This window comes from Rattus norvegicus, chromosome 7 (assembly GCF_021556685.1).
Source record: "Rattus norvegicus strain SHRSP/BbbUtx chromosome 7, alternate assembly SHRSP_T2T, whole genome shotgun sequence".
Lineage (NCBI taxonomy): Eukaryota > Metazoa > Chordata > Mammalia > Rodentia > Muridae > Rattus > Rattus norvegicus.
This window is the reverse complement of record NC_141540.1, coordinates 83,873,119-83,899,796: the sequence shown is the minus strand read 5'-3', so window position 1 is coordinate 83,899,796 and position 26,678 is coordinate 83,873,119. Positions and strand designations below refer to the sequence as shown.

At 40.8% G+C, this 26,678-nt stretch overlaps 1 protein-coding gene across 9 annotated transcripts in view; it reads left to right on the top strand.

Annotated features, from left to right (window-relative positions):
• The first annotated feature begins 7,478 nt into the window (after nucleotides 1-7,478).
• The window catches only part of Rspo2 (R-spondin 2), a 136,662-nt gene continuing 117,462 nt past the window's right edge, over nucleotides 7,479-26,678 (top strand). For 2 of the 9 annotated variants that reach the window (XM_087558658.1, XM_087558655.1), the window contains exons 1-2: nucleotides 7,522-8,242; nucleotides 8,361-8,625. In XM_087558658.1, coding sequence (XP_087414784.1) covers nucleotides 8,532-8,625 — 94 coding nt within the window. In that variant the 5' untranslated portion in view covers nucleotides 7,522-8,242; nucleotides 8,361-8,531. 9 annotated transcript variants of the gene reach the window in all.

Genomic DNA, 26,678 nt, shown 5'->3' with positions numbered 1-26,678 from the left:
AGCTGGAAATGTCACTTTTATTTCCTTAGAGGAAGGAATGAGATGAGAGCCATACACAACCCATACGGATACATGACTTGGGCTGAGCCAAGTCACATTTAATCACATTTAATTCTCAAACGCAAAAGTGAATTTATGCTTCCACATAGGATGACTACATATTTACACACAGACACACCAATCTTTGTAGAAGAGAGTAGCACATCTTGCTCACATGGCCTCTGCTGTAGTGGTAGCATTCTTGTTTAGCTACGCCACACTGTCTGTTTCATACCCATATGTTTATTTACTTTGGTTTACTGAAATGAGGTATTGCTATTTATCCTGCCTGGTGTGACATGTAGATCAGGCTGGCCTTCAACCTGTGACAGTTGCCTGTGGTACTTGTAATACAGGCATGCACCACACAGCACCTGGCTTACACTTTTCAATCTAAATATTTGGATACCAAATTAAGTACAATCCCCACATCTGTGTGGCCCAGACAAAGAATAAAAGCAAGCAAATATTGATATTTGATATTTGTATAAAGTAAAAAGGCTATATATGACCATTTAATCTATTTTCATAACTAGTAAAATAATTTTATCTATTAAATTGCACAGTTAATGATCTGATTTGTATAACAGGAAAACAGTAAGTGTGGCTTACAAGTATAACTTGACTCACCACTGAGGCACAGCCTGGCTTGAGCCAGTTCATAGCTCCAGACTTCTTTAATGGATGAAGTCAAGTTTAAAACTGTAAATCTTTCTCCTGTCCATCCTCAGTAAGAGCTCGGATTATTTACTTAGCTAGGGTTATTTCCCTTGCTCTAGAAGGGAAAAATAAGTAGACTTTGAGGGGACCCTCAGATACTACTTTAAAGTTATTTTTTGATACTTCCAAATATCACTGTGGTCCACTAGAAGGAGGGTTTATGTGAAAATTTGGTCCCTCTTCCTCTCCCTGTCTCCCTGTCTCCCTGTCTCCCTGTCTCCCTGTCTCCCTGTCTCCCTGTCTCCCTGTCTTCCTGTCTCCCTGTCTTCCTGTCTCCCTGTCTCCCTCTCTCCTTCTCTCCCTCTGTCTGACTTAATTCTATCTCCCAGTGGGATTAGTCAGCCCCCAGGTTCACTACCTGCTTATTTTCTTAGTTCTTTTCTGAATAGAGTAGTTGTCTTCAGGAACTCAAAGAACCCCATATTAGTTTTCTTACTAATGTTTTGTTTTCTATTATGTTTAAAGTCTATCCCCCCATATTGGTTCAACATAGAGGCTTCTAGAAATCCATTTAACATTACCAGGTAAAATACATCTAGAAAGTAACAAAACCAGGGTAAAGGTAAAATAAAGATGGAAACCACTGGAACAGGCAAGGGGTCTAGCACAGGAACTGCCTGCTGAAAGTTCCCATTCACTTGCTGAGGGTGAAATGGACATCTGCCCTTGAAGATGGTGTTTGGAAATGGTGTATCTTCTTTGGATGCTAAGACTGAAAAGTTCTGGGGAAGATGTTACCTGCTCAGTTGTTTATCGTAGCCACAGCACAAACAGATTAGCCATTGTCCAAACAGAGTGAAAGAGATACCCCATTCAGAGCAGTGAAAACTGAACCCAAGTTTTAGATAACTGAGAATCTCCGTATATCTCTTGTTTTCACAATAACGTTTGCTTCCGAAAGTCGCACAGTTGTACACAAGAATACCGAAGCGATGCAGCTAAAAAGTGTGAGGGCACAGATTACAGATGGAGAAAACTAAAATTTCAGGTCAGATCTTGATTTGCACTATTGAGCTGGTCTGATCTGGATTTCCTTTGGAAACAACAAAATGGCCTCCTGCATTATTTCCAGGAGATGGAGAACAAAAGCAAGTATGGGCGTTATCATGCTAGCATAGAGACAAGTTCTCAAGTGGCAGGACACAGGGCTAGCTTTTGGAGAATCAAACATTTACACATTTTTAAAACATTAAATAAGGGGTTATAGTGTGACTTTTTAAAACAAGTTGGGCTGGATAAGGGCTGATCTGTGACCTTGTTGAAGATTTGTCTCATTAATCTAATTTCTCTACACAAATATAATAAATGAAATACAATAAATAAATTATCTCATACAGCTAGGAGAATGGACATTTAATATATTTAAGAGGAAAATTTTACATAATTCATATTGACACAATGGCACAAAATGCAACATTGTTCCAGCTGGTAATATTACATGTACCATGAACAAATATCAACAACGAATAAAAACATTGTGGGAAACTTTAGTGTGAGACTATGAATATCTGATAACATAAGAGATAAGAGACTCTGACTCAGTCAGCGAAGGAAAGCAAGAGTCCATGCCAAATTCAACCAAATCTGTGAACATAAATACCCAAGATTCAGAGAAAGCAGAGTCTGTCCTACCCTAGCCTCTGTTGTGCTAGGAGGAGATCAATCATGAGCGTTCTCTGTGTGCTGCGGAAACTATGAGTCTGCCACCCCCTGAATGAGACTGTGAAGCAATGCGATGAGCAACTGCCAACTGCGACCTACGTGAGGGGAGACTGACAAACTCCATTCCAGCACAGTCTTTAAGGTTTCCTTCATGTGTACTACATAAAAACCATGGTAAAAAAGACAAAAAGACAAACAGAAAAAAAACCCCACATACTTTCAGCTCAAATCACAAGGCATAATCCATTTTAACAGGCTGTGTTCTACAACTCAAAAGACAGTATGAAGACAATAGAAAAGGAATATATTGCATATTCAGAGAGCTGACAGAAAAGGAAATATGATTTAGACATACGAGGGGAAGATGATTTTCTTTAAAAACCAAGAATTACTAATTAAAACTTTACTGCAAGCCCACTGTAAAGTAATTTATTCTTATTTTAGGTGCGATAGTGTTTTGCCCACATGTAAGTGTGTGAGAAGGTGTTAAAACCCTGAAACTAGAGTTAACAGCAGCTATACACTGGCATGTGGGTGCTGGGAATTGAACCCTGGTCCTTTGGAAGAGCAGTCAATGCTATGAACCATGGAACCACCTCTCCAGCCCACAAATCCACTTTTTTCTACTTGAATTTTAAGAAACACATTGTTGGGGCCTGAGAGATGGCTCAGCAGTTAAGAGGACTGACTGCTCTTCCAGAGGTCCTGAGTTCGATTCCCAGTGACCACATGATAGATCATAATCATCTGTAATGGAGTCTGATGCCCTCTTCTGGTATGTCGAAGACAGCTAGAGTGTACTCGAAAAGTAAATAAATAAATAAATAAATAAATAAATAAATAAATAAATCTTAAAAAAAGAAATGTATTATTTTGTTTTTACTGAAAAAGGATTCTTTTACAATGAAGTATCATTAAATGTTTATGCAGCAATTTGAGGGAAACACACACAGAGAGAGAGAGAGAGAGAGAGAGAGAGAGAGAGAGAGGAAGAGAGAGGAAGAGAGAGGAAGAGAGAGAGAGAGAGAGAACAAAGGTATGTATAACTGTTTAATTCAACTTTCCTAGTTTTAGGAATTTATCATGGAAGATCATGTGATGTGGTACTTTCAAAAAGAGAGAAAAAGACGATAGTGTCGGAGCTGACTAAATAAATAAAATGAAAATATATATGATTTCCTGAAAAGAAGAAAAATGACACTGAGTTGAAATGGAATGAACTCTGAGGCACACTTAAAACATTGAGGTCTCAGTTAGTAACTATACTATCCAAGTCGTTCAAGAGAGAGAGACTAGGATGTAAGAGAGGTAAGTAAGAACACGTGTAAATACACATACATTCACATATATGTGAGTACACACACACATACACACACATTTATTGGCAAGCACAAAAATAGCTAAGGATTTACCTTTGGAAGTCTAATCAAAACTTAAAAAACTATGCTAAAATAACACTAAGAAAGAGAGCAGGCTACCTGGGAGAGGGAGGTGCGTGAGACTTCGACGTAATGGTCTTTTGCAAGAACTGCAAATTTAAGCTATCTGAATGAATGATACAAAATGAAAGACACAAAGATCACCTGCTATCTAGGACATCTCACTCTCCCGGTCTTATAACCTTCTACCTGAAAAGAGAAAGAGCCATGAGAATCCGTTAAAGATAAGAACACAACATGCATAAATACACACGTTTGATTGACAGATGCAAATCTTTTATTAAGAATATGTTCATCTCTGGAAGTGAAGAAATGGACTCATAACTCAAAAGGCTTTCAAGAATGAACTGTTTCTAAGGAAGAGCCATTCTGACAACTGTGAATGGTATGGAGTCGGCCTCAACAGTGTGCTTTGTAAACAAACACTGGGCACACACCTACTTTCAAAGCTCCTTTGAAACCAATAAACTCAGAAGAAAATGGCTATTGAGTCTCCAGAGTGGAGTGACTATGAACCACCAGCTCTAACAGCAGCACATTCTGAATTTAGGAATAAAAGGAAGCAAAGGTATGTATGGGGTTAAGATCCTTAACAGTGTAGAATCCTGTGAGGCTATATTTTAAGTGGGAGAATAATCTTAGATCCTTGGAATAGTGTGGGGACAAGAAAAAGATTTTATACAGATAAGTTTGTGTCGGAAATCAAGCATGAGACTATAAAATAGTGCTTGCATGACAGACCTTAAGGTTCTGCTCGACCCTTTACAAATAAAGGAAGAAACCAGGATATCACCAAAAAGTACTCAGGCATCTTTCCTTCCAGAGTCTATTTTTTGTGTTATTAAACACATTTGTCCATAGGCTGCTAAATTCTTTTCTCATGCATTGAACACTGAAGCTGACCGTTGTAAAATATTTCAGGTTAAGACAGGGCAACCCAAAGGAGTGAAATTCTCAAGTACTGGGGATAAGCAGCCCATAAATCCAACCTACTCATGGGTGACTTTGCTCTCAGACTCCTTAGACCCCACAGCAAATTGCTAAAAGATGGATTTTTTGGGTAGAAGAGGTGAACGAGAACTTGATCTAATTTCCTGAAAATACTGCCAAAGAAATGGCGATCCAGATAACTGTGTAAAGTAACCCAGTAAAGCAGTGCTGTCTATGCTTCTGTTTGCTCTTCTGAATGGACATGGAAAATTTATCAACCTTAAATGTGTTTCAGAGCTATGCTGGAACCAGGAAGCCTATTGGGGAGAGCATTTTTTTCCTCCCTTGAATTTCATCCTTGGAAGGACAGCACCTAGTGTATGTGATGATGTGGAGAGAGTGGCATTTACCACGCTGGAGAGAATAGTCCATGCTGAGTTCTTTCCAGTCATTTCCGAATTTTGTGATAAAATGTCAGCAGTTAAGAACACTGTGTACACGCCCACAATGCCTATAATACAACCCACAGAACATACGGAGAAGGAAGACCAGGGTGTGGATGCTTCAGTCCTGCAGTGAGGGGGGAACAGGATGATTGGGGAAGGAGGAGGGAAAGGGGGATGGGCGGGGGAAAAGAGGAGGAGGAAATAAGGGTGGCAGCATCAGGATCTGGAGATGTGAGAGAGGTACAGAGGGCCAGGAAATTGAACAAAAATATGTAGCTGGGAGGATGGGGAACTGGGGATGACCACTGGAGGGTCCCAGACAACAGGGAAACATGAGGCTCCCAGGACCCAACAGGGATGTCTTTAGCTAAAATGAACAGAGAAGAGGGAGATAGATCCTTTAGAATCCTCCTCCAGCAGATAGACATGGCCCCCAGTCGAGGGATTGGAGACACCCACCCATCTCAAAGTTTTTAACCCAGAAATGTTCCTGTCAAAAGGAAGAACAGGGACAGAAAATGGAACAGAGAGTGAAGGAAGGGCAAACCAGGGACTGCCCTACCTTGGGATTCATCATGTCTGTGGACACCAAACCCTACACTGTTGCCGTGGACAAGAGGTGCTTGCTGACAGGAACCTAGTATGGCAGGTCCTGAGGAAGTCTGGCCAGCAACTGACCAATGCAGATGTGGATCTTTGGAGCCAACCATCAGTCTGAGCTCAGGGAACCTGTTTGGGGAGCTGGTAGAAGGTTTGGAGGAGCAGAGGGCACTGCAATCCCATTGGAAACGCAACATAGGCTGGCCTGACCACCCAGTTCTCCCAGAGTCTAGACCACCAACCAAGGAGTGTACCTGGAGGGATCCATGGCTCCAGATACATATGTAGCAGAGGATGGCCTTGCATGACAGCAACGGGAGGAGAGGCCCTTGGTCCTGGGAGGCTTGATGCCTCAGCATAGGGGGATGCTGGAGGGATGAGGAGGGAGAGTGTAACTAGGAAGTGAGATACCATTTGAGATGTAAACCAAAGGAATGATTAACTAAAAACAAAACAAAACAAAGTCAAAAAACCCAAACAAACGAACAAACCAAACCCCTGTGTGCTCTTCCAAAGGACTGAGGGTTCAATTCCCAGCATCTACATGTTGACTGACAACTGTCTCTAAGTCCAGTCCCTGGTGATCTGACACCCTCTTGTGGCCTTGAACGGGGCCAGGAACACTTGCACACGATACAGGCAAAACACCAACACACACACACACACCAAACAATATATGTATATATATATAATATATATAATATAATAATAATAAAAAGTTGAGGATTTGAGAAGCTGGGTCAAAGTAACTGCTTCCAAGTGTCCAGTCAGAAGTTTGTACCCTGTGGGCAAGTCTTAGCTCAATTTTCTTATCAATGAGACAGCACTAGTAACTTCAACTCCAGCTCACTTGTTCTCAGGGACCCCAATTCCTAGAACAGGAATATTACAGACAATAGTGGACTGATTACTAAACATGGCTATTAAAGTCCCCATTACTTCTATGTGATTCTTCAGTTCAAATTTCTGAGCACATGCAGAAACTGAAGGAACAAAAAGGAGAATTGAAATAGTACAAAATGTTATTATAGAGCCTGGACTGTTGCATGTGTTTGTAATCCTAGCTCTTAGGTGGTGGAGGCAGAGGGATCAGGAATTCTAGGTCAGCCTTACCAGGATGAGTTCCAGATTGGCCCGGGCTACAGCCCAATCACAAAAATAAAACCAACCAACAGTCAGTAAAATGCTGCAGTAACAACGGTGCCTACAACACATCTAAAAAGACGCCGGTATGGCCATGTTTAACATAGATTCTTATCTTTTCCTCAAAGAAGAAATACAGTATTTCCAAGAGCAGTGAGCTTATGGCAGAAGATCTCACTAGGTCAAAATTAGTAGCACCTTGGTGCAAAGTAGAAGGCATCTTCAGGTCCCCAACAGATTCTTCTGGAGAAAGGCTAGTTGGAAAGGTGGAAAACGACCCCATTGCTCGAGAGAGGATGTCTTGGGTGTGAACAGTAAGGTCAGGCCATATTTCTCACCCTAGACACTCTCCAGTTTAGACAATCCCTGTGGGAGAGCCTGGTGAGCATTATTTTTCTTACAGGAAGCTCTCTGTATGCTGTCAGTGCTCTTTAGGACCTCAGGGAAACCGGAGCGTTTCTGGCTTTAGGACCCAGGAACTCTGAGGCAGCCTGGCTTTAGATGTCTTGGACCACAGCACCACCTACTTATAGAAGCATCCCGAGCCTTAGCTTGTGTGCATCTCCATCGGAAAGTGCGCTGGCCACATCCCTTCGGCCTCCCGGGCAGTGTTCTGTCTCCCCTAGCTCAAGCAGCGAGAAACTTCAGCTGTGAAGTGGTGGTGGAGAGAGCACTGGGAGCAGCGACTGGACCCGGACGCCAAGAGAAGAGCGGACTCGCCCCTCGCCTGGAATCGCTCTCGAAGGTGGAGACCCAGCATCCCAGCGCTTGCGGTTGTGCTTGCCCGGCCGCGCGCTTTTGCTACGCGCCGCTAGCCCCGAAGACCCTTGGGGTCCGGGGACCCTTCTGCAGCCGGCGGATTCCCAAAGCTGCCAAGAGCTCCGGGCGGGTGTCCGCAAACTTTTTCCGAGCCCACGTGCTGACCAAACAGCCCGGCTCGCTTCCCGAGCCTGGGATGGAGCGCCGCGCCTAGGCACGCCGTGCAGCCCGAGACACGAGCGCACGGTAGGCGATCCACACCTGGTGCCGCGGCTCTGGGATAGCCCGTCTGGGGAGCGAAGGGCGTCAGAACGCCCCTTTAAAGCCCTGCGCGCGGCTGCTTCTAGAGCTCCTTCCCTTCCGCAGAGCTCGCACAACGCCCTTTCCCCAGGGTCAGAAGCCACTGCTCGGCAGAGGTTGCTAATTCACTGATTGTAATCACCTTCCTCTCCAAGTCGCCTGCAGCTGTGTCATCTGCGTTAAACTGCTGCGTGGGTCCTGCCAGTGAGTTCGCGTCCTCCCTCCCTCCTTTCTTTAAACCAAGAGGCGCGAAGGTGCAGGTACCTCCTCCGGGTTCTCTCGGTCCTCCACCCACCCAGCTTCTCTTTTCCTCATCTCCCAGGTTCACCGCGGAGGGAGAGATGCCCATCAAGCCAAATTGATCATTGCAGCCCCTGGGCAGTGGCATTTGTCTCTGAGTCCTCCCTAGGAGCGCGACCCGCACAGTCTCCTTGCAGGAGCCCAGCATTTCCTCGACTTTTGAGAGGTGTCTCTCCCCAGCCCGACCGTCCAGATGCGTTTTTGCCTCTTCTCATTTGCTCTCATCATTCTGAACTGTATGGATTACAGCCAGTGCCAAGGCAACCGATGGAGACGCAGTAAGCGAGGTGGGTCGCGCTCGCCTGAAGGTGCGTGGGGTTCCTGAGTAGGTGGGAGTGCTTATTCACGTCTAGGCTTTGGGAACTCGAGGGACAGGACTGTGCTCTGCACCCCAATTTTTGTGTAGGCTATAACTGCCCATTCACAGTTGCACAGAAAGCTTTCTTCTGCTCCTAGTAGGCGCGGTGAGACCTTAGAGAGAAGCAATGGGAGCTTGGAGTGCTGGGCTTCCCTCTTGCAAGCGTTCAGGGATTTATCCCGTGGTCCACAGTCTATGCCATGCTGCCTCTCCTGAACTCTCCTTTGGATCATATTTCTTATGTGGCATCCATTTTTCTAGTTTTCTTCTTTTGTCTTCTTAATCGTCTTCCTCGAAGTCCAAGTGTCTTTAATTTCCCGACCCATGAGTGCCCCCAGATAATTTTAGACATGGTCTGGCGTGTGTGTGTGTGTGTGTGTGTGTGTGTGTGTGTGTGTGTGTGTCACGAGGGGCCTGTTGGGGAGAAATGTCAAGTTGTGTGGAAGAATCTGAGTTGCCCAGAAAAAAAAAAAAAAAAAAAAGCAACACTGTTCCACTTTTCTGGAACCTGAGAAGCGATGGGAACTTAATGAATTAAGTAGCGACTCCCGCTCTGGCTTTCTCCGGGAGTTCTCCCCTGCAGCGTGAATGTTTGTTAAAAATAAGCCCACATTGCCCTGTTTGTTTCCTTAAAAGCAGCAATTTCAGGGAAGGGTTTTTCCCTCAATGAGATTCATGTGAGTCTTTTTAAATGCTCACTTTTCTCCATCATTTGTATGAAGGGTGAAGGCAGATGGAAGCCTCCAGAAAGATTTCGGGGAATTCGTCTTAGTGTGCTCATATTTCTGGACTCCTGTCTTCCAGTGTTACTGGAGGGCAGTGGCTAAGCCATATGCATTTTTGAGCCAGACACAAGGAAGTTTTCTGTAGGGACGTTAACATAAACTGCACCACCCAGGCATAGTGTTGAAGTACCAGCGTAGGGCCCTTCCCAACAGCCTTTGTTAGCACCTGATGAAAATCCGCTGTCTGACCACCAAGCTGATCTTTTACACTGGTAGGATTTGTCATGAGGCTTGGAGACCTTGACTTTGTTTTACCAGGCTATAAATGTCTCTGCTTGGATAAGGATTCTGGCCCTGCAGCTGTTTTTTGGAGACACCAATGTTGTTGTTGTTGTTGACGACATTTTGAAGGGCATTAAGCTTTTTTCATGAGCTAAGAACTTGGCCTATTCCTGAGCAAAGTCTCAGATCACACATGATGGGCGACTTTTGAAGAACCAGTGTTTTTTATTGTTGATATGCATCTCTGGTTTATTATAAAGAACATGTATATCTACCTCCAGTCTTTTTTCTGACATTTGAGGGCTGGTGCGCTCTCTCTCTCTCTCTCTCTCTCTCTCTCCCTCCCTCCCTCCCTCCCTCCCTCCCTCCCTCAGATTACTACATATAAAAAATCATGGAGAATCTCCTCTCCAAAAGCTGGGAGAGTTTCATATTGCTACCCAACTTTGAAAAGTGACTCTCCATCTCTTCTCACCATTTTCAACAGGGTTCTTTCTCCATGCCATTATTATTTTCAGGTGTTGCTTGGCTGGCATTATTATTATTATTATTGTTATTGTTATTGTTATTGTTATTATTACATTGTGGTCCACAGTGTTTGGAGAAGCTATGGTCACTTTTAAACCTGGAATTGTAATCAGTTTTGTTGAAAATACCACAGTGCCTAAAGTTTGCAAACTACAGAAGTCTCTAAAACTCCTTAGCACATTCTTGACTATTACATGACTTACTAATTTGGTGGTGAACTTCTGATTCACACTGCTGGCCCCTGTGGTTCAGTGGAGAAGAATTAAGGGCATTGTCTGGATTCGGAGATGTTGGCTGGGTGGAGAATGGCGTCACAGCACCCCTGCGGCCAGGAGCGATACTGCATGCATTTGTCTCTCCTATAGGTCAATCTCCCAGGCTCACTGCCTGTGCTTTTCTTCTTGGGTATCTGAATCACATCCTATTTTGTTTCCGAGCTTGCTTTAGCAGAATCTCTTACATCAGTTGCCATCCACACTCACAACTCTGACATTTAAAAACCCACTTAGAAAATGAGCCACAGTGCCAAAGCAACCTTGTCATTCCTACAGTTTGAAGGCTTTCACGTCCACGTCCACTGGTATGGCTGTTTCAAAAAAAAAAAAAACGCCTATCAAAGTATGTGTCTGGCTTTCTCTCCCTCAACAGATGTCTCTTCCTGAATCCCAAGTTTATGCCTGAAATAACTACAGTTTTTAAAGTGGCCATACTATCTGTGCCAACAAAGGGTGCACTGTGTTTTTAATTAAAAGTGGAACTACTTAAAGGACTGGCTAGACATCGCAGGGTCATAGTAGCTTTTCTGCCCTGCAAGGAAGCTTAAGGGACTGTATTGTGAACATATTGAAATGAATAGAGATCTAACTCAAGTTGTGTGAATTGTCCTTCCTCACAAACTTAAGCTGCTTTTAATTGATCTCATGTCCACTGATTGATCCTACACCAATTGTTGTGCATACCAAACAATTGGCTTTTCCAAAGGACATTGATTTAAATTAAGGTTTGGTGGGTGGTGGTTTGTTTTTTTTTTTTTTTTTTTTTTTTTGGTGAATGTCTGACTACCAGCCAAATCGAGTCAATACTGACAGTTGACATGCTAGAGCCTATTGTGGTACCAACATTTCCCCTTGCTCCTTTGTTTTGCGTAGTGGCAGTTAAATATTACCTTCTAGGAAAAAAGTGATTGCTACTTAAAAGAAAAAAGAAAAAAAGGTGTCATAGCATAAAAGATGAGTTATTTCCTTGGCTCAGTGCTCTGATGCAGGCAGGCAGCAATGGCACCAGGATTGGTTAGGCTTGCCCCTGGGACCTGATTTTCTTCTTTTCTTCTTCTTCTTCTTTTTTTTTTTTGTATTCCATCTGCAAATAATCAAACCTTCACTGCGGCATATTTTCAGAACTCCTTTGGCATTATGTTTAGTCTGCTCCATGATCTCAGATGCTCCTTAATATCATTTTCTTAATGAAATAAAATCCTTGGCAGAGATTGGATCATTTAGTCAGTTAAAGTCAATTGCATCCAGTCTGAAATAGAGAGCAAATGTATCCTTTAGCTCCGTGTTTTATTCCAAAGATAGCCAGAAGATTGAGAAAATAAAATTTCAACCTTGTCAACTTTGGGGCAAAAGTATCTCGTGAAGACCATCGTAGACTGTGACTGGGTTTTCTCCCCTTATTTCATAAAGTGCATTTAATGGTCACTAATAGGGCCCAGCTGAAACAATTTTATTAATTAGGCACAAACACAGTGCTAAGAATGCATATCTTTGTAGAAGGGACACACGTGCTGATATTTGGGGAGGCTGATTGGCAACTCATGTTTTGTCTGCAAAGTAACTACTGACATTTGTTAGCCCTTTCCTCTTCATTTAGTAAGCAGTCTCTACTAACACTGTTAACCACGATTATCTCTGCCCCTACTAGCTACTGTTAACCATGATTCTCTCTGTCTGGGGTTCTTGTGATTTAATTCTATTCTTAAATGGTTTGTATTTTTTTTTTTTTTTGTATTTACTTACTTTATGGCGTGATTGTAAGCCACATTTTTTAAGCTGAATTACTGAAAATATGAAATATAACTTTATTATGATCTCACAGAATTTCCTGAGTTTGGGCTATGGTGGCTTAATCTTGAACCACTTCCACTCTTCAGATCAGCTTGGTTATGGCAGAGTCAGGGATGGCCATAGAGGAGAGACTTCTTGAGGAAGCGCTCCAAAGCAGCCAGGCTTAGGGACCTGTAACTAGTGTGGCTGGTGGGCGTGGCACTCCAAGCGCTGTTGCTTGTAACCTTTTCTCTCAGAAGCCTCTAGCACTCCTCCATCGTAACCTCTTGTGCTCACAAAATTACTGTTGGCTTCTTCTACAAAGATGACGTCTATATCACAACCTGTGTGGTGTGTTTCTGGCAGCTGAGGTCGGAGAAAAAGACAAACAATTTCTCTTTCACTGCACAGAACTAAATTAGTTTGTTTGTCATTTATAGTTTAATGAGGAGATTTAAAGGTATTTGTTTCCTATAAGTACTTTTTATTAATGGCTTATTTCTTCCAGTATTCTTTCAAAAGTACAAACTAGCACATGGAACATATTAACGTACACTTAAAAGCTTCACAATACATTTTGTATGTATGTATGCTTGCTTTTTTTTAAGTTCCAAAGTAGTTCAGAAAAGTTGATGTGATGTTTAACTTTCGACATAAACATGTTCTTTCTTTTCTTTCCTTCACCCCCACCCCAGCCCCCTATGCCCATTGGCTGCTTTCACTTGCAGCATAATTGCATCGGTTTTCCCGGCCAGTGTTTTAACCAGTACAAGGCGGTCAGGCGATTGCTGAGCTCAGACCAACATCTTATTTGCCGCTGACACTTGGAAAGGATTCAGAATAGGTGACGTTCTCCTAGCCTTCCATTTCATTCTGGCTTACTTGATCTGCTCTTCAAGCAAACCCGGAACAGCATCCAATATTGCAGCAATCACAAGTTGGAAATGACACTTCTCATTCCATAATGCAAACCTACCTCCTGATTTATTCAGGAACCGGCCAGTTCATAGATTATCCAGGCTACTTACTCTTTTATTTCTTTTATTCCCACTGACTGCTTTTACATCTCTTTTTCCTCTGTTGCCTCTGTTCTCTCCTCTGGAACCTTTCTTCCCTTCTGACTTTTTAGGTGTTCTGCAGTGCTGCTAACCCAAAGTTTTGCTTTGAGTTATGTTTTGAGTTAGCATGCACAATGAAGGGCTTTGTCATGGCCTTTCCACAGATATATGTCATTATAATGTTCATCTCGAATCTCTCTCACTGACCTGTCCCTTCATATCCTGTCTCGCTGGCCACCTACTTCTCATAAGCGACTGCTCTGCCACAGGTCACGGGCATTCCTTTGCCTTCTCTTCTTCAGTTACCTCACTGTCCAATCACTGTCCAATCTTCTCTTCATTTCCTTCTCTGCTGTCTATACTTGGTCATCTTGTGGGCATCATTCACTTTGCGTTTGGTTACAGTCTGACTTCTAATTCCATCCTTTTTCTGAAAGGATTTTCTAGTCAAGATTATTGGTCTTCCCTTTTTACAGTACTTTTATTTAACAGCAAAACAGAGGTTGGCTGATGAAGTCATTTTTTAAAATTAATTTTACAGTAGGCTGGGCAGTGGTGTTGCATGCCTTTAATCCCAGCACTCCAGAGGCAGCCAGAGGTCTGTGAGTTCAAGGACAGCCTGGTCTGCAGAGCTAGTTTGAAGACAGTCAGAGCTACACAAAGAAACTCTCTCTCAGAAAACCAACCAACCATAACCAAACAAACCAGCCAAACAAATAATTTTCTAACTTAATGTTATGTGCATTTATGGGAGGTTTGCCTACATGTATGCGTGTGTACTATGTGTGTGTAACTGGTGACCAGGAATGCAGATCCCCTGACACTGAGTTATAAACAGTTGTGAGCTCTCATGTGGGTGCTGGCAATTGAACCCTGGTCCCCTCGAGAAGCAGCCAGTACTCTTAACCACTGAATCATCTTGCCAGACTAGATAAAAGTTTTCGTGATGGCCATTTGTACTCTTTATTTTTCTTGTGACATCACTTTGATCCTCCATTACTTATCTCTCGGAAGATAACCTATTCTTTTTTCCAGTGGGGGCTTTTTCCTCTATCCAGTGACATCACAATGTAGGTTTTGGTTCCAGTTTTCTGTATATTCCTATTGGTTCTTATTGCGAATAGCTGGGACCTCTTACTTAGTAACCTTTAATCTCGATCTTACTTCCATGCCTTTTCTTCAACACTTGCTTCCATGACCAATTTAAACTTTAGTTCTCAGCTTTTCAGTTTAGGTTTCGGATTACAGCGCACTCTGATTTCTCAACAGCTACTGATACTTGGATAAGTGTTTTACGTAAACTTGGGCTTGACAACTTATTTCCTCCTCATGGCTCTCCCCTGGATATATGCCTTTGCTTGTGTTCCTGGTTTCCAGTCACGAGGATTCTGTTAAAACTGTGACCTTTGGTCTCATTTTGACACTTCTCCCTCTGTCTAAAAACCGTATCAGTTCATTACAATAAGCTATCCTTTATTGTAGAATATGCCTTAGATATATTTATGTCTCATGAATGTATCTTCCAAGCATATTTCCTGTCTTGGACCTCATAGCCTCCTTATCTAAGAGCATTATGTTTTCTATACCCCAGCCCTTTAGAACGCTGCCATGGGCACCATTCGCAGCCACAGATCTACTCCTATTATTTGCTCACAAACCTCAAGCACTGCAGCCTCCAGCCTACCCACAAAGTCAGTATTAGCATCTCTTATATGGTAGCCTGTGTTCTCCCCTTCTAATCAAAGTATGCTCTTTCCTTCCTCCCAGCCTCCTAAAGCATCACATAGTTAAACTCTGCTTCACGTGGTTTACTGAAGGTGTAATGCCATTGCTTCCGGATGGCCTTCCTGGAAGTGCCTTTTCTGAGGCCCAGTGACATTGTACCTATTTAACTTCTTAGCCTTTCATGATACTCCTCAGTGCACCTTATATTCTTCCTTATTCTGGTTAACTTGCAGTGCGCCCTATCCTACCTTGAACTTCTGCAGAAAAACTACACCTATGCCTTTGTCATCTTCACAATCCTGGTTGTTCCCAACAGAGTCTTCCCTACAGGAATGGGAGTAAAACATATAGTTATCGAACAGATTTCATTGAGTGTCCTTAGGAAATTTTGGTGACTTAAAAAGTTACAGTGTTTTACACATAGTTCAAGTTTTAATGCTTACCTGCCAATTGTGGTCCCATTGCTTACTGTGGATGTCTAAGAGCCAGTAAACACTGTAAGTCTCAAATTCTCAGTAGGTCAGTATATGCATGTGGATCCAAGTGCCTACCTGTCATTTAAATGATAGTTTGATTTTTCTTTAGTGGCTTATGGCTTGGGGACAGGTTAGGGATACTTCTGGAGGAGGCATGCCTATATTTCTGAAAACACCTCTTTAGAGAAAGGGGCAACAGTGGACTTGCACACCCTGGATACCTTATTCATAGAAATGAAGAAATTATCGAGGAGAAAGTAATTGAAAGATAGGCACTTTCTTAAAAGGCATTCATACTAATACACTAGATAAATTACTGCAAAAACATTTAATCCTTATTTTGATACTTGTGACTTTGACATAATACATTCATAAACCCATAGCTCTGAGAGACACAGGTGTGCTCATGTATATAAGAAGTCAAATTCCTTCATAGATACGTAAAGGCTATGTGGAGTATGATTATATAGTTCCTTTCAGAATCCTGGCATTTCATTGTGTGGAGGAGGGTCTTGCTTGATAAGGCTGATGAGCTGCTTAGTAAGAGACTATGTGAATTTTAAAGTGAATTGTTAAGAACTGTGTGGCTATAACTAGACACAAACACATCTGAATCAATCAGCATTTTTGTTATATAAATATTTTCAAAAACTGGAAATTAATTTTAATTTTGATCCGAAAATTCGGATACTACAGACTTTTATTAGTCTCAAAATGTCTTATACCTCATAATTATACTAATAAAGAACTGAGATTAAATAACTGGAAGTAAAAGTTGGAGTAATTAAGGGACCATAAATGTCATAGTAAAAACTTGCATAATTGGTATGTTTTCACCAATCTCTGATATATGAATGATAGCAACTTATTATTTCTAATACTCCAAGAACAAGAACATGTGACCATGAACATATATATGCACTTGTGTTTGCATTAGTTTTTACACATACATTTGTAGTGGCATGTATTTTATGGTTATGCACACATTATAATCAGAATAATCAATAAAGAATAGAGAAATCTATTAAAATACTTTTACTCTAAAGTGTGTAGTGGAACAAATTAGAGATAGCTTTTCTTAACATTGTCATTTGAGGAAAACACTTATAATTTACCTGAAGTCACTCTATTTTAATGATATATAGACAAGGAATACTTGTCAAGGAGGCTTTTTCCTGCTCAGCACATTTCCATTGAGCAGAGGTGATAAATTTGGGGTTCAGGAGAGGAGCACTGGCTTTTGTATGTTTTCTGCAATGAAAGACAAAACTTATTTCCTTTGTGGGCAGGGAGGGCAGTCTAGATCTAGGCCTTTCCCTAAAGTGTCCAAGTGCTACAAGCTTCAATTCTTTCCTTTAATAGTTTAAGAAGTGTTGGTTAATTGAATAGGGGAGAAACCTTAATGAACATGTCTAATGGCTGCTTCAAAGTGATGCGAATTTTGTTTTCTAGAAGCTTTCATTACTGAGAGGGGTTTTAGTCATTCACTAGGGCACATGTACCATAAGGCCAGATCAGAAGCCACAGCAAATAATTACTTTGGCATAGTCAGTGTCTTTCCTCAAAGATAATAGTTCACCTTTCTAGTAGCAAAGACCTCCGTAAGTGAATACACCTCTTCCAAAGCACCCTTATCCCCTGTCTACATAAAGACAAGGAACGGTGCCTCACAGAAGTTCTGGTTCCTGTTTCAGGGATATGAGCTGCCCATAGTGCTGTCAAATTCCCACGGAATTTAGCTCTGTGTACATGTTAATTTGTATGTCCACTGCCCTCCTGTCTTCTGTCAGTTTCTGGTGTGCAAAAAACAAGGCTTAAAGAAGGCTGTTCCTTCCCGAGGACGCGACATTGAAACCAACACAGTTAACACTTTTGGATTTAAAAAATGATAATTGGTAACTCTACATACATCTAGAGAGCTTATAAAATATAGTAAATGTAAAAGGTTTTGTTAAAACCTCAAATGATCTAATTTTATCCCAGGAACAAGGTATATCTACCCATCCGTTCTGTTTACAGAGAGATAGTTACCATGATATAAAATTCTGTTATAATTGTCAGTCAGTTATTTGGAGCACTAGATTTGACAATATGAGCAGATGCATCAAACTCTCAGTCTTCGGGATGCTTAGAGCTAGAGTTTGTTACTCCTGCAGTCTGGGATGGTGCGCTGACACTGGATCCTAACTTTTGCGTCAGCCCACTAAATAAATGATTTTTGTACCACGGTGGCTTTTGTCCCCCACCTGTTGCTGAGAAAAATACAAGTTGTGAACCGACCACCTCCGCAATTAAGATGTATAGACCAATAGAGGGCACACTCTGCACTCTTTTCCTGCCTGGTTCTTAGGGTTCTGTAGAATTTGTAACTATTTGTTTCCTTGGCAGCTCTGCTCTGCTTCTCCACTGATAATATGATTATCTCGACGCCATTCCATAGAGGAACGAAAGCAGCAAAGTGCTTCAGCTTTAACTCTTCCCAGGCGCTTTGGCTTGGGTTCTTCATCTCCAGAAACCAACTTTACAGTTTTAATGCCTGTGACGTGGATATCAAAGCTGGAATTTGTCCTGGTTTGCAGTTAAACACCAGCCTCTATTCCCTCTTAGAGAAATGTTAATTTAAAATTATTATTTAAACATTTTCAGTTAAAGCGCATGCTTAAAAATGTAAGCTGTTGATAAAGTTTGGAGTTGCCTAAAGGAGTTCAAATTCACAATTCTCTTTAATCTTTAGACATGGATCTGTCATACATGCACAGTAACCCTCCATATTTTTGTACTTGAAAATGGTCATCTACTCTTATATGAAAATATGAAATTTACCTTTTTTTTAAAACGTGTACTTTCCCCATCTTTGGTAATAAAATGAAAGTCAGGGATTAATATCTGTTACCTCATTTTCCTCCTCACATGTATTCTAACACTTTCTGGTACTCAGAGCTAGTCTGCAGTGTACACAGATTTATGCTATGTCAGTGTAACCTTACACAGTACCTTCCCCACCTCCTTTATCTGCAAGACTTTGAAGCCCAGCTTTGCTTTGTCCCATTGGGATGTCCAATCTGCTCTGTCCATGAGGAATAATTGAATCACAGGGCAGTATATATATCCTGCGATCAAATGACACATTCCATATACACCCGCCAAGATCGATCTCTTTGAGATAACTATGTTTGTTGTTCTCAGCTGTGCCATGGGCACTGATGATCATCAAATGTCCTGCCCTGTCTCAGACATACTTACTGAGGGTACAGTTAACTGGGAAGAGTTTTGGTCAAGGCTCCCAGTTCTCATACCTAAGTAGGCCCTAAAATGAAGCAGTCTCAGTCTCCCCCCCCCCCCTCAGTCTCTCTCTCTCTCTCAGTCTCTCTCTCTCTCTTATAGATAAATAATTTGACAAATTAAAGCTAATTTTGACGCTTTTTTTCATGATATTTAAAGGTGTCTTCTCTCTTATATACACATCCCCTCTCTTTGTATGTGCATGCATGCTTAAGAGTCAGGCTTATAGGTTACTGTGAGGGCCTCTTGGGTGCTAGCTCTGGACTGTGTTAGGAGATGGTAGAAATATCTTAAGTTCAGTGAATTGGATGAACAAACTTGCTCAAATGTTCTGTTTCTTCAAGGACCTTCAATACCTACCCAATGATGGAGAAGAGGTAGAATTATTATTCCTGTAGCTTTTCTTTCACTGATATCTGTTGCTACCCTCCTTCTCTGGCATAGCATGGTGAAGAAACTTTGCTGGTATCAGGAGACCACCTATAGGAAAAATGAAAACAGCACAGCAAACCCCCACTGATGTCTGCAAAGTGGACATTTGGCAGATTCCCAAGTCACTATTAGTGGGTTGGTTGAGGTTAGTGTATTGTGGGGTTGGGAAGGAATGTTTGACTACTCCTGATGGCAAGTCGTGCCATAGTCAATATGACTCTTGACTGAATCGTGCCAATTCCTTTTCTTTAAGACACATTATCTGAAAATTAATAGAAAGCTTGAAAATGACTCCTTGTAGATTGGCCTTGTGAGATATACTTGCTTCTTTATATGCAAGTCAGAGCATTAGTCTTATGTGACCTCAACCTGTGCACCAACATTCAAATTTGGTTAAATTCAGAGAGAAGTTTGAAGCAATGGAGGGGATAGTCAGTCCTAGGGAAAAGAGGAGCAGAAACAAGATAATCATCTCTAGTTGCATGAGGCTCATCAAGGGGAGAGAATTCAAATTCCTCAACCCTTTTGAGTTAATGTAACATTAAAGTTACATTAGGCATATGGAGGAAGATGAATGTTGATATTTAGCAAACTATTCATTAAACAAAATAGAAAACTACCCATTAGTTAAAGAGACACTTAAACATGCCGACTTTAGAATTTGCTGTTTGCCAAGCAACAGGAACCCTTATGGGAATGTGTTGAGTAGGTAATTGACAAATGCAGGATGTTCAAGGACCATTCATGCAGGATAAGTTTGAAGGTGGCCAACTGAATTCATGTGGCACCTCGTCGCTACTTGCGCATGCATTCTTGCCAACAACTTTTTGTACACAGATGTTGAGACTTTGCATTCTGAATGGAAGACATGGACCAAAATTGCTTCTTAAAGTGTTCTCCAAATGCTGACATCATCAATGTGATCTTCAGAACTAAGTAATGCACTTAGATGTTTGGTCAGAATAGAGAAGTCATGTTCATTAGCTCTTACGTGTTATTGATGTCAATTTGAAGAATTGGAGCTGTAACAAGCATGAGCTGGTAACATATAAATACTGTGTTCGATGAGGTAATTAGAGTAGAAGATAAGTACTTGACCAATATTGATTAGCAACTATAATTTAAAATAGCATGATGGGTAAGGAGCTGTTTGGACATTTAGATTACTCTCTGTGACAAGTAATGAGATTGATTTTGCCCTTGCTTTGTCTAATTAGCAATTGTAGAGTGAATGCTTCTTTGTGGCTTTTATTTTGAAGCAGAGTTGAAATTTTATTAAATGAATGAAACAGGCTTAAAAGTGAGGACTGAAAGAGGGAGTCATTCATAAAGAAATATGTGCCCAAGAGCATAGATATTGGCTTTCTTAATGAGTTGCTGCATTCGTATCTACATGTTAAAGAGAACTTTTAATATTCTGAAGGGGCACGAAAGAAGACAAATAAATGTATTTACTCAAACAAGAAAAAAAAACCAAAACAGATAAAAAGAAGCTGTTTAGATAAAGCAGTGTATATTTTACTGTAATTATAAACTGTACTTGATGAAGAATGGATTGGCAGTCACTGGAGATGATCCTCTGGCATGGGGGGGGGCTCTGCATTTAGTCTTATTTGAAGCAGTATCTTATTAGAGATTGAACTGAAGACAAATTGTATGTAAGCTGTTGTTTTGTGGAGTGTGAGGACATTGAATATGTTGGGTGACTGATCATAGAAACAGAGCAGTGAGTAGGAATGACAGGATGAATTTACTAATAAAGACAAGGAACTGTGAGGAACTAATTGTTTGAACTGATTGGAGACTGTGGATACTAGTTTTATTTTTTTCATTTGTTTTGTTTAGTTTTGTTTTCAAGTAAAGTTGTACTTGGGAGCCCCTTTTGACCTCAAATTTCTGATTCTCCTGGCTTAGCTTTGGTAGTACTCAGATAATAGGGGTGTGTGTGTGTGTGTGTGTGTGTGTGTGTGTGTGTGTGTGTGTGTCTGTCTGTCTGTCTGTCTGTCTGTCTGTCTGTGTGACCACATTGAATTTTATTGATTGTTGACTCCTCAAGATTATGATGTGACAAAATAAAACATATTTATCTTGACTCAGTAATAAAGCAGATAAGTCCTCAATCCAATCACAGTCCTCTGTCTTCCTCTGAATGTTGCTCCTTTCAGAAGTGTATCAAGCACAATGATATTGCATGATTTCCTAGGGCTGGTGTAACTGACTGCCACATTTTGGTTGGATGAAAGCACCAGGCTTATTTTCCTATAGGTTTGGAAGCTGCATGCCCAATATTAAGACAATAACAGGTCAGCAAACTTAAGCCTCTGCTGAGATTCTAGAGGGTAATCTCCTGTCTTCTCTTGCTTCTGGTAGATACATATCCCTAGGACAGCTGGTAGGATAAAACTAGCCCCCATCTCCTTCATATGCTCACTTCCCTCTGTGTCTCCCTCTCTTTTCTAATGATAACCATAGTTGTGCTAGGTGTGGTGGTACAGGCCTGTTAAAGCATTTATGGGGCTGAGGAAGTGGGGAGAGTCAGGAGTTCAAGGCCAGTCTGGGATACATGGGGAAACTTTGTCTTAAAACACAATAATGGCAGATAAAGAATACCAATTATACTGTATGAACATTCAACTTACTGGTGTCTTGTTTACAACTATGAAAACCCTGTTTCCAAACAAGTACTGGGGATAAGGTCTATTTTTGGAGTACACAGTATTGCATATAACAGACTGATTGCATCAAAACAGACAGTCCTTAAATGGAATTTTATTTTCACTACAGCCTTATAGAAAAGGCACCATTGTGTGGTGATAAGGTTATGTGGAGCAGTAGTCATGATAGAAGTCAGGTGTAGTTCACACAAATCAAGACTCAACCCAATGGCAACCTACAGACTTGTGGACTGAGTAACCTTGGAGGTAGGATGTTTTAGGGATATTCCGTGCATGTTAATGTTTGGAGTACATAATCTCCAGTTCCCCTCTGCTTGTGCAGTTCTACTTGACATCGTGAATCTAAAGATTCACTCATTCATTCCTTTGTAGATTCGATCCACATACTGGTTTTGCTTATCGATTAGCCCTTTTTCTGAAGCTGAACAGAGGAACAGCAGTTTCCCCCAAAGTCTACTGTCCTCTAAGCTGGGAGCACCCTTTAGGATACACTATAGCAACCTCAGACTGCCTTCTGTCATGGCTTGTGGTGTTAGTCATCTTTTTGTCCCTGTGAACATTAGCAATATCTGACACTGACATTTTGGAAGCATGTGAAAAAAATTCATATTTTATACTATATATCAAGTACTTGTGAGATTATCTAGTTGTTTTGAGAATTTTATACACGAGTACTCTATTTACATTATTTCCATCCTTCCCTTTCTCTCTGCAACTTCTTTGTCATCCTCACTCTTGCCTCAATTCCTGACCTCTCCTTTTTCCATCGTTGCATATATGTGCATGCATGTATGGATAGAAATGCAGCCTGGTGAGTTTATTTTGTGTTGCCCACATGTGCATTTGTCTAGGGCTGATAGACCATGTGGGATTCAGTAATCAATCAGGAGGCTTCATCCTGAAGAAGACGAATTCTCCCTCTCTCAGCAGCCATTAATTTCCTTGTGGCTTCTCATCTAGGGGTGGGGCCTTTTGAGACTTCCCACATCTACATTAGTGAGTCAACTATTGTGTAGGTCTTGTTCTCTTTAAACTTCTGTGAACTTTTAAAAGTGCATAGAAAGGTAGAGGGGCAGAGTAGTACACAAATCTTCATGTCTTTCATGAAAATTAATAGAGAATCCCCTCTATTTAATGTTGTCATTTTGCTTCTGTTTGTGAAAATGGTATAAAACAAATACCAGGTTCATGCTGTCTTATGAATATATTTCTGAATGCATTACTTAAAACATGAGCATATTTTTGTAAGGTCTTAATGTCATTTATGTATCTAACAAAATTATTTTTTGACAATACCAATTATTAACCAAATATAGTTGATTGCTTCAATTATCACTGTTCTCTTTGTAGAGAAGGCAACGTTAAAGAAAACCTATTACCAATCCATTCATTTGGTTGAATGTCCTTAGGATCCCCTTAAATGATTTATGATTTTAATACCTGTCAATTGTGAAGGTTAATCTTGATTGTCAACTTGACATAACTAAGAAGAGGAACTATCAGTTGAGTTATCTCTGTTAAATTTGGGAACACGGGGACTCATTTTTTTTTAAATTGTCATTTGATGTAGGAGGCCTTAGCTCACTGTGGTCAGTACTTCTAGGCAGACAGGTTTACCTGAGCATGTAAAAATGCTATTTGAGCAAGCCAGAGGGAGCAGTTAAATGAGCAGTGTTCCTTGGTGGTCTCTGCTACAGTTTCTTCTTGGAGGTTCCTTCCCTGACTTTCCCCAGTGGTGTACTGTGGCAGTTGTAAGATAAAATAAATCACTTTCCCACTGAACTTTTGGTAGTGAAATTTCTCACAGTGACAAAAAGCAAACTAGACCCTTATTATTCATGTTAATCCATTTTCCTGTGACAATTTCACATGTATGTCACACTTTTTCAAGTTTCCCAATTTTTTGCTGCTGAGGCAAAAAATAGTACTTTTTGTCCCCCCTTCCCTTCCCTCTCTCCCTCTCCCCCCTCCCTCTCTCTCTCCCCCCTCTCTCTCTCCTCTGTCTCTCTCCATTCTCTCCCCTTTCCCCCTCCCCCTCTCTCCCTACTCCCCTCTCCCCCCCTCAGTGTGTGTTGTGCCATTGTGTTAATTCTTTATAAAGGTTAGTTTTCCATGGAATATTTAACCTTCGGCATTTGGCCACTTTACTCCTTTGTGTGGTTTATTTAACTTGTTCCTTTATCTTCCACAATTTTGACCAACTGGGATTTTTTTCTGGAAGCCTTGATTAGATTCAGGTTCACTCTTCTGGCTAGGACACTTTACAAGGGCTGCTGTGAGCTTCAGGATACTTTACACCGGAGGGCACAGCACACACACCTTATGATACTAAGACCTAAGAAGTGGGCTCTTGTGGTACCAGCTGGCTTGATCCCTTCATTGTGAGATTCCCATTAGCCTTTCATCTAATGCTTGCTTCTAATGAATGATGTTTGTCTGAGTCATCAGATTCATTAAAGGTTGCAAAATAGTGCAGCTTAAAAAAAATTCTTTCTTCGTTTATTAGCTGAAACTCTATTAACAACTGTTTCTTTTCAACCATAGATAGGGTGTTGTGAAACACAGGTCTCATAGCAGAAGTAAGCGAAACAGACAAAGGAAACCAAATCCCAAGTAAAACAAAACAAAAAAACCTAGTTCTCCATTAGCTACTAAAATTTCACAGTAAAGAGTGGATCTGTGTGACCCAAAACAATGAGTTGATTTTTTTCACTACATGAAAATCAATTGCTTTTGTTTGTGTCTGACCACTGCTTGTCAGATGGGGCAGGTCACATCTCAGCAGCTTCTGTCTCCTAGAACAGTCTTGTAGAACAGCATCAAAAAAGATGTTTTGGATAGTGCCAAGAGGAGGTAACTGCTAGCCTTCTGCAAACCTGAATTCTGTTAGCCATCTTCTCAGGACCTGTTAACAGCGTTCAGAGAAGCCTCTCAGTGAGTGAGCAGCTGCTTCAGTCTTAGTGTACTGTGAGGGTCATTAAATAAATTAAAAAAAATGAAGCCCCAAGCAAAACAGTCCTCCCCAAACAAATAAAAGAAAATAAACAAAACACCCCAAAACACTTGGTGGAACGTTAACACCCTGTGGAAAGTTTAGAGAGAAGGGGAAGGAACATCTTTGAGATTAATTCTATGTTTAGAATACAAATAATACCACCTGAGAAGAATTTGTTTCCTCAAAGCTTGACACACAAGGCAGTTAGCCAGTTAGAAACTGTGCCAGTAGCCCATTCGTGGCTGATTTTCTGCTAGATAGGTGTACCCTGTAGACTTACAGGGAAAAATGCTTATGATTTTATCTTTAGTGCTTGATAGACAAGTTGCAAACAAAACAACCCCCTCAAAACAAAGAACAAAACCCAACAAACCACTCCCCCAAACAGAAAACACTAATATTGATAAAAAAATTACCCCTTCCTGATAGAACTCTTTAGCTGCTAAAAATTGAACTCACCACTGTTACCTCATTTAACACTGTATAGAATTACTAATAGTTTTTTAACATAACAGTTATATTCACATCTTTTCTTATTGAAGATGCAGTGAAGGAACTTTTTATTAGTTATGAATATATATTGTGAAAATTAAACTGTTTATAGATCATATGATCCCTGTTTCCAGGGAAATTTAACACTGCTGGTAGGATTTCCTTGTTCATAAAGTGATTTCACGGTGCATTTTGAAAAAGGTTATTGGGATTGAACCCAGAGTCCTGGGCCTTCCAGAGAGGCTCTCCATTGCTGAGCCACTTACGAGGCTGTGTAGTACTTTTTAAAAAAGCAAAAAAAAAGTGTAGAAAGTAGAATTAGGAAGGTGTAAAGAAAGGTTCTTCTATTAATAAAAGAAAGAATAAATTCTTTTACTTTAATCTGTACAGTATTTTTGAAGTAAGTAAACAAATAAAGGGCATTTCATTATTGAGCATAAAGGCATAAATTACTCCTAGCAACCTTTAAAAATTTTGGTTTCTGAAAGCAGTTTTTCAACAAACGTTTGACTTTGTCATGATGTTTAGGTGTTTCGTCTTTGGACAAAATGAGCAGTTTATATACCTGTATTTATGTAATGAGTTGGCTTTTACAAATGTAGTTTATAAAATGAATACGACTCCTAAATTCATTAATTATTAAGAGGCAAATAGATGCCTTCTGGGAAAAATGAGCATATGAAGGAGATAATCCAATCGCAGTCCTCTGAATGTTGCTCCTTTCAGAAGTGTACCTGAAACTCACTTTTAGTTACAAGTCCACAGAAACTGCCAGAAATCTTTCCACCAAGCAGTGACTGACCACTGTTAACACTTCAGAATTTTTCATTTTAGTTGTTTTTTCTTTTCTGACAGAAAATAAAACTCAGGAAAAAGGTATCAGAGGCAGATGTTCTTAACTCTTCTGACACATTTGTAATGTCTGCGCCATAGAACATTCATGATGAAAATTTAAAATCTACATCCTGTTGGATAGTTAATGCTGAAAATTGTCATTTAAGATTTTATTTTTAATTATCTGCCTGGGTGTGTATGTGAGTCCAGGTGCCTGAGGAAGCCAGAAGAGGGGTATCAGATCCCCCAGAATGGCAGGTACAGGGGAGTGTGTAAGACCCCGTGCATGGGCCAGTGTGCTAGAGACCCAAGTCTGGTTCTGTGGTCTTAACCATTGAGCTGTTATATCTTAAACATGTCTAGCTGTAGTACTGAAAACGTTAAAACACTGAAGTCTTTATTTAAGATACTGCTATCAATGAATATCCTATGC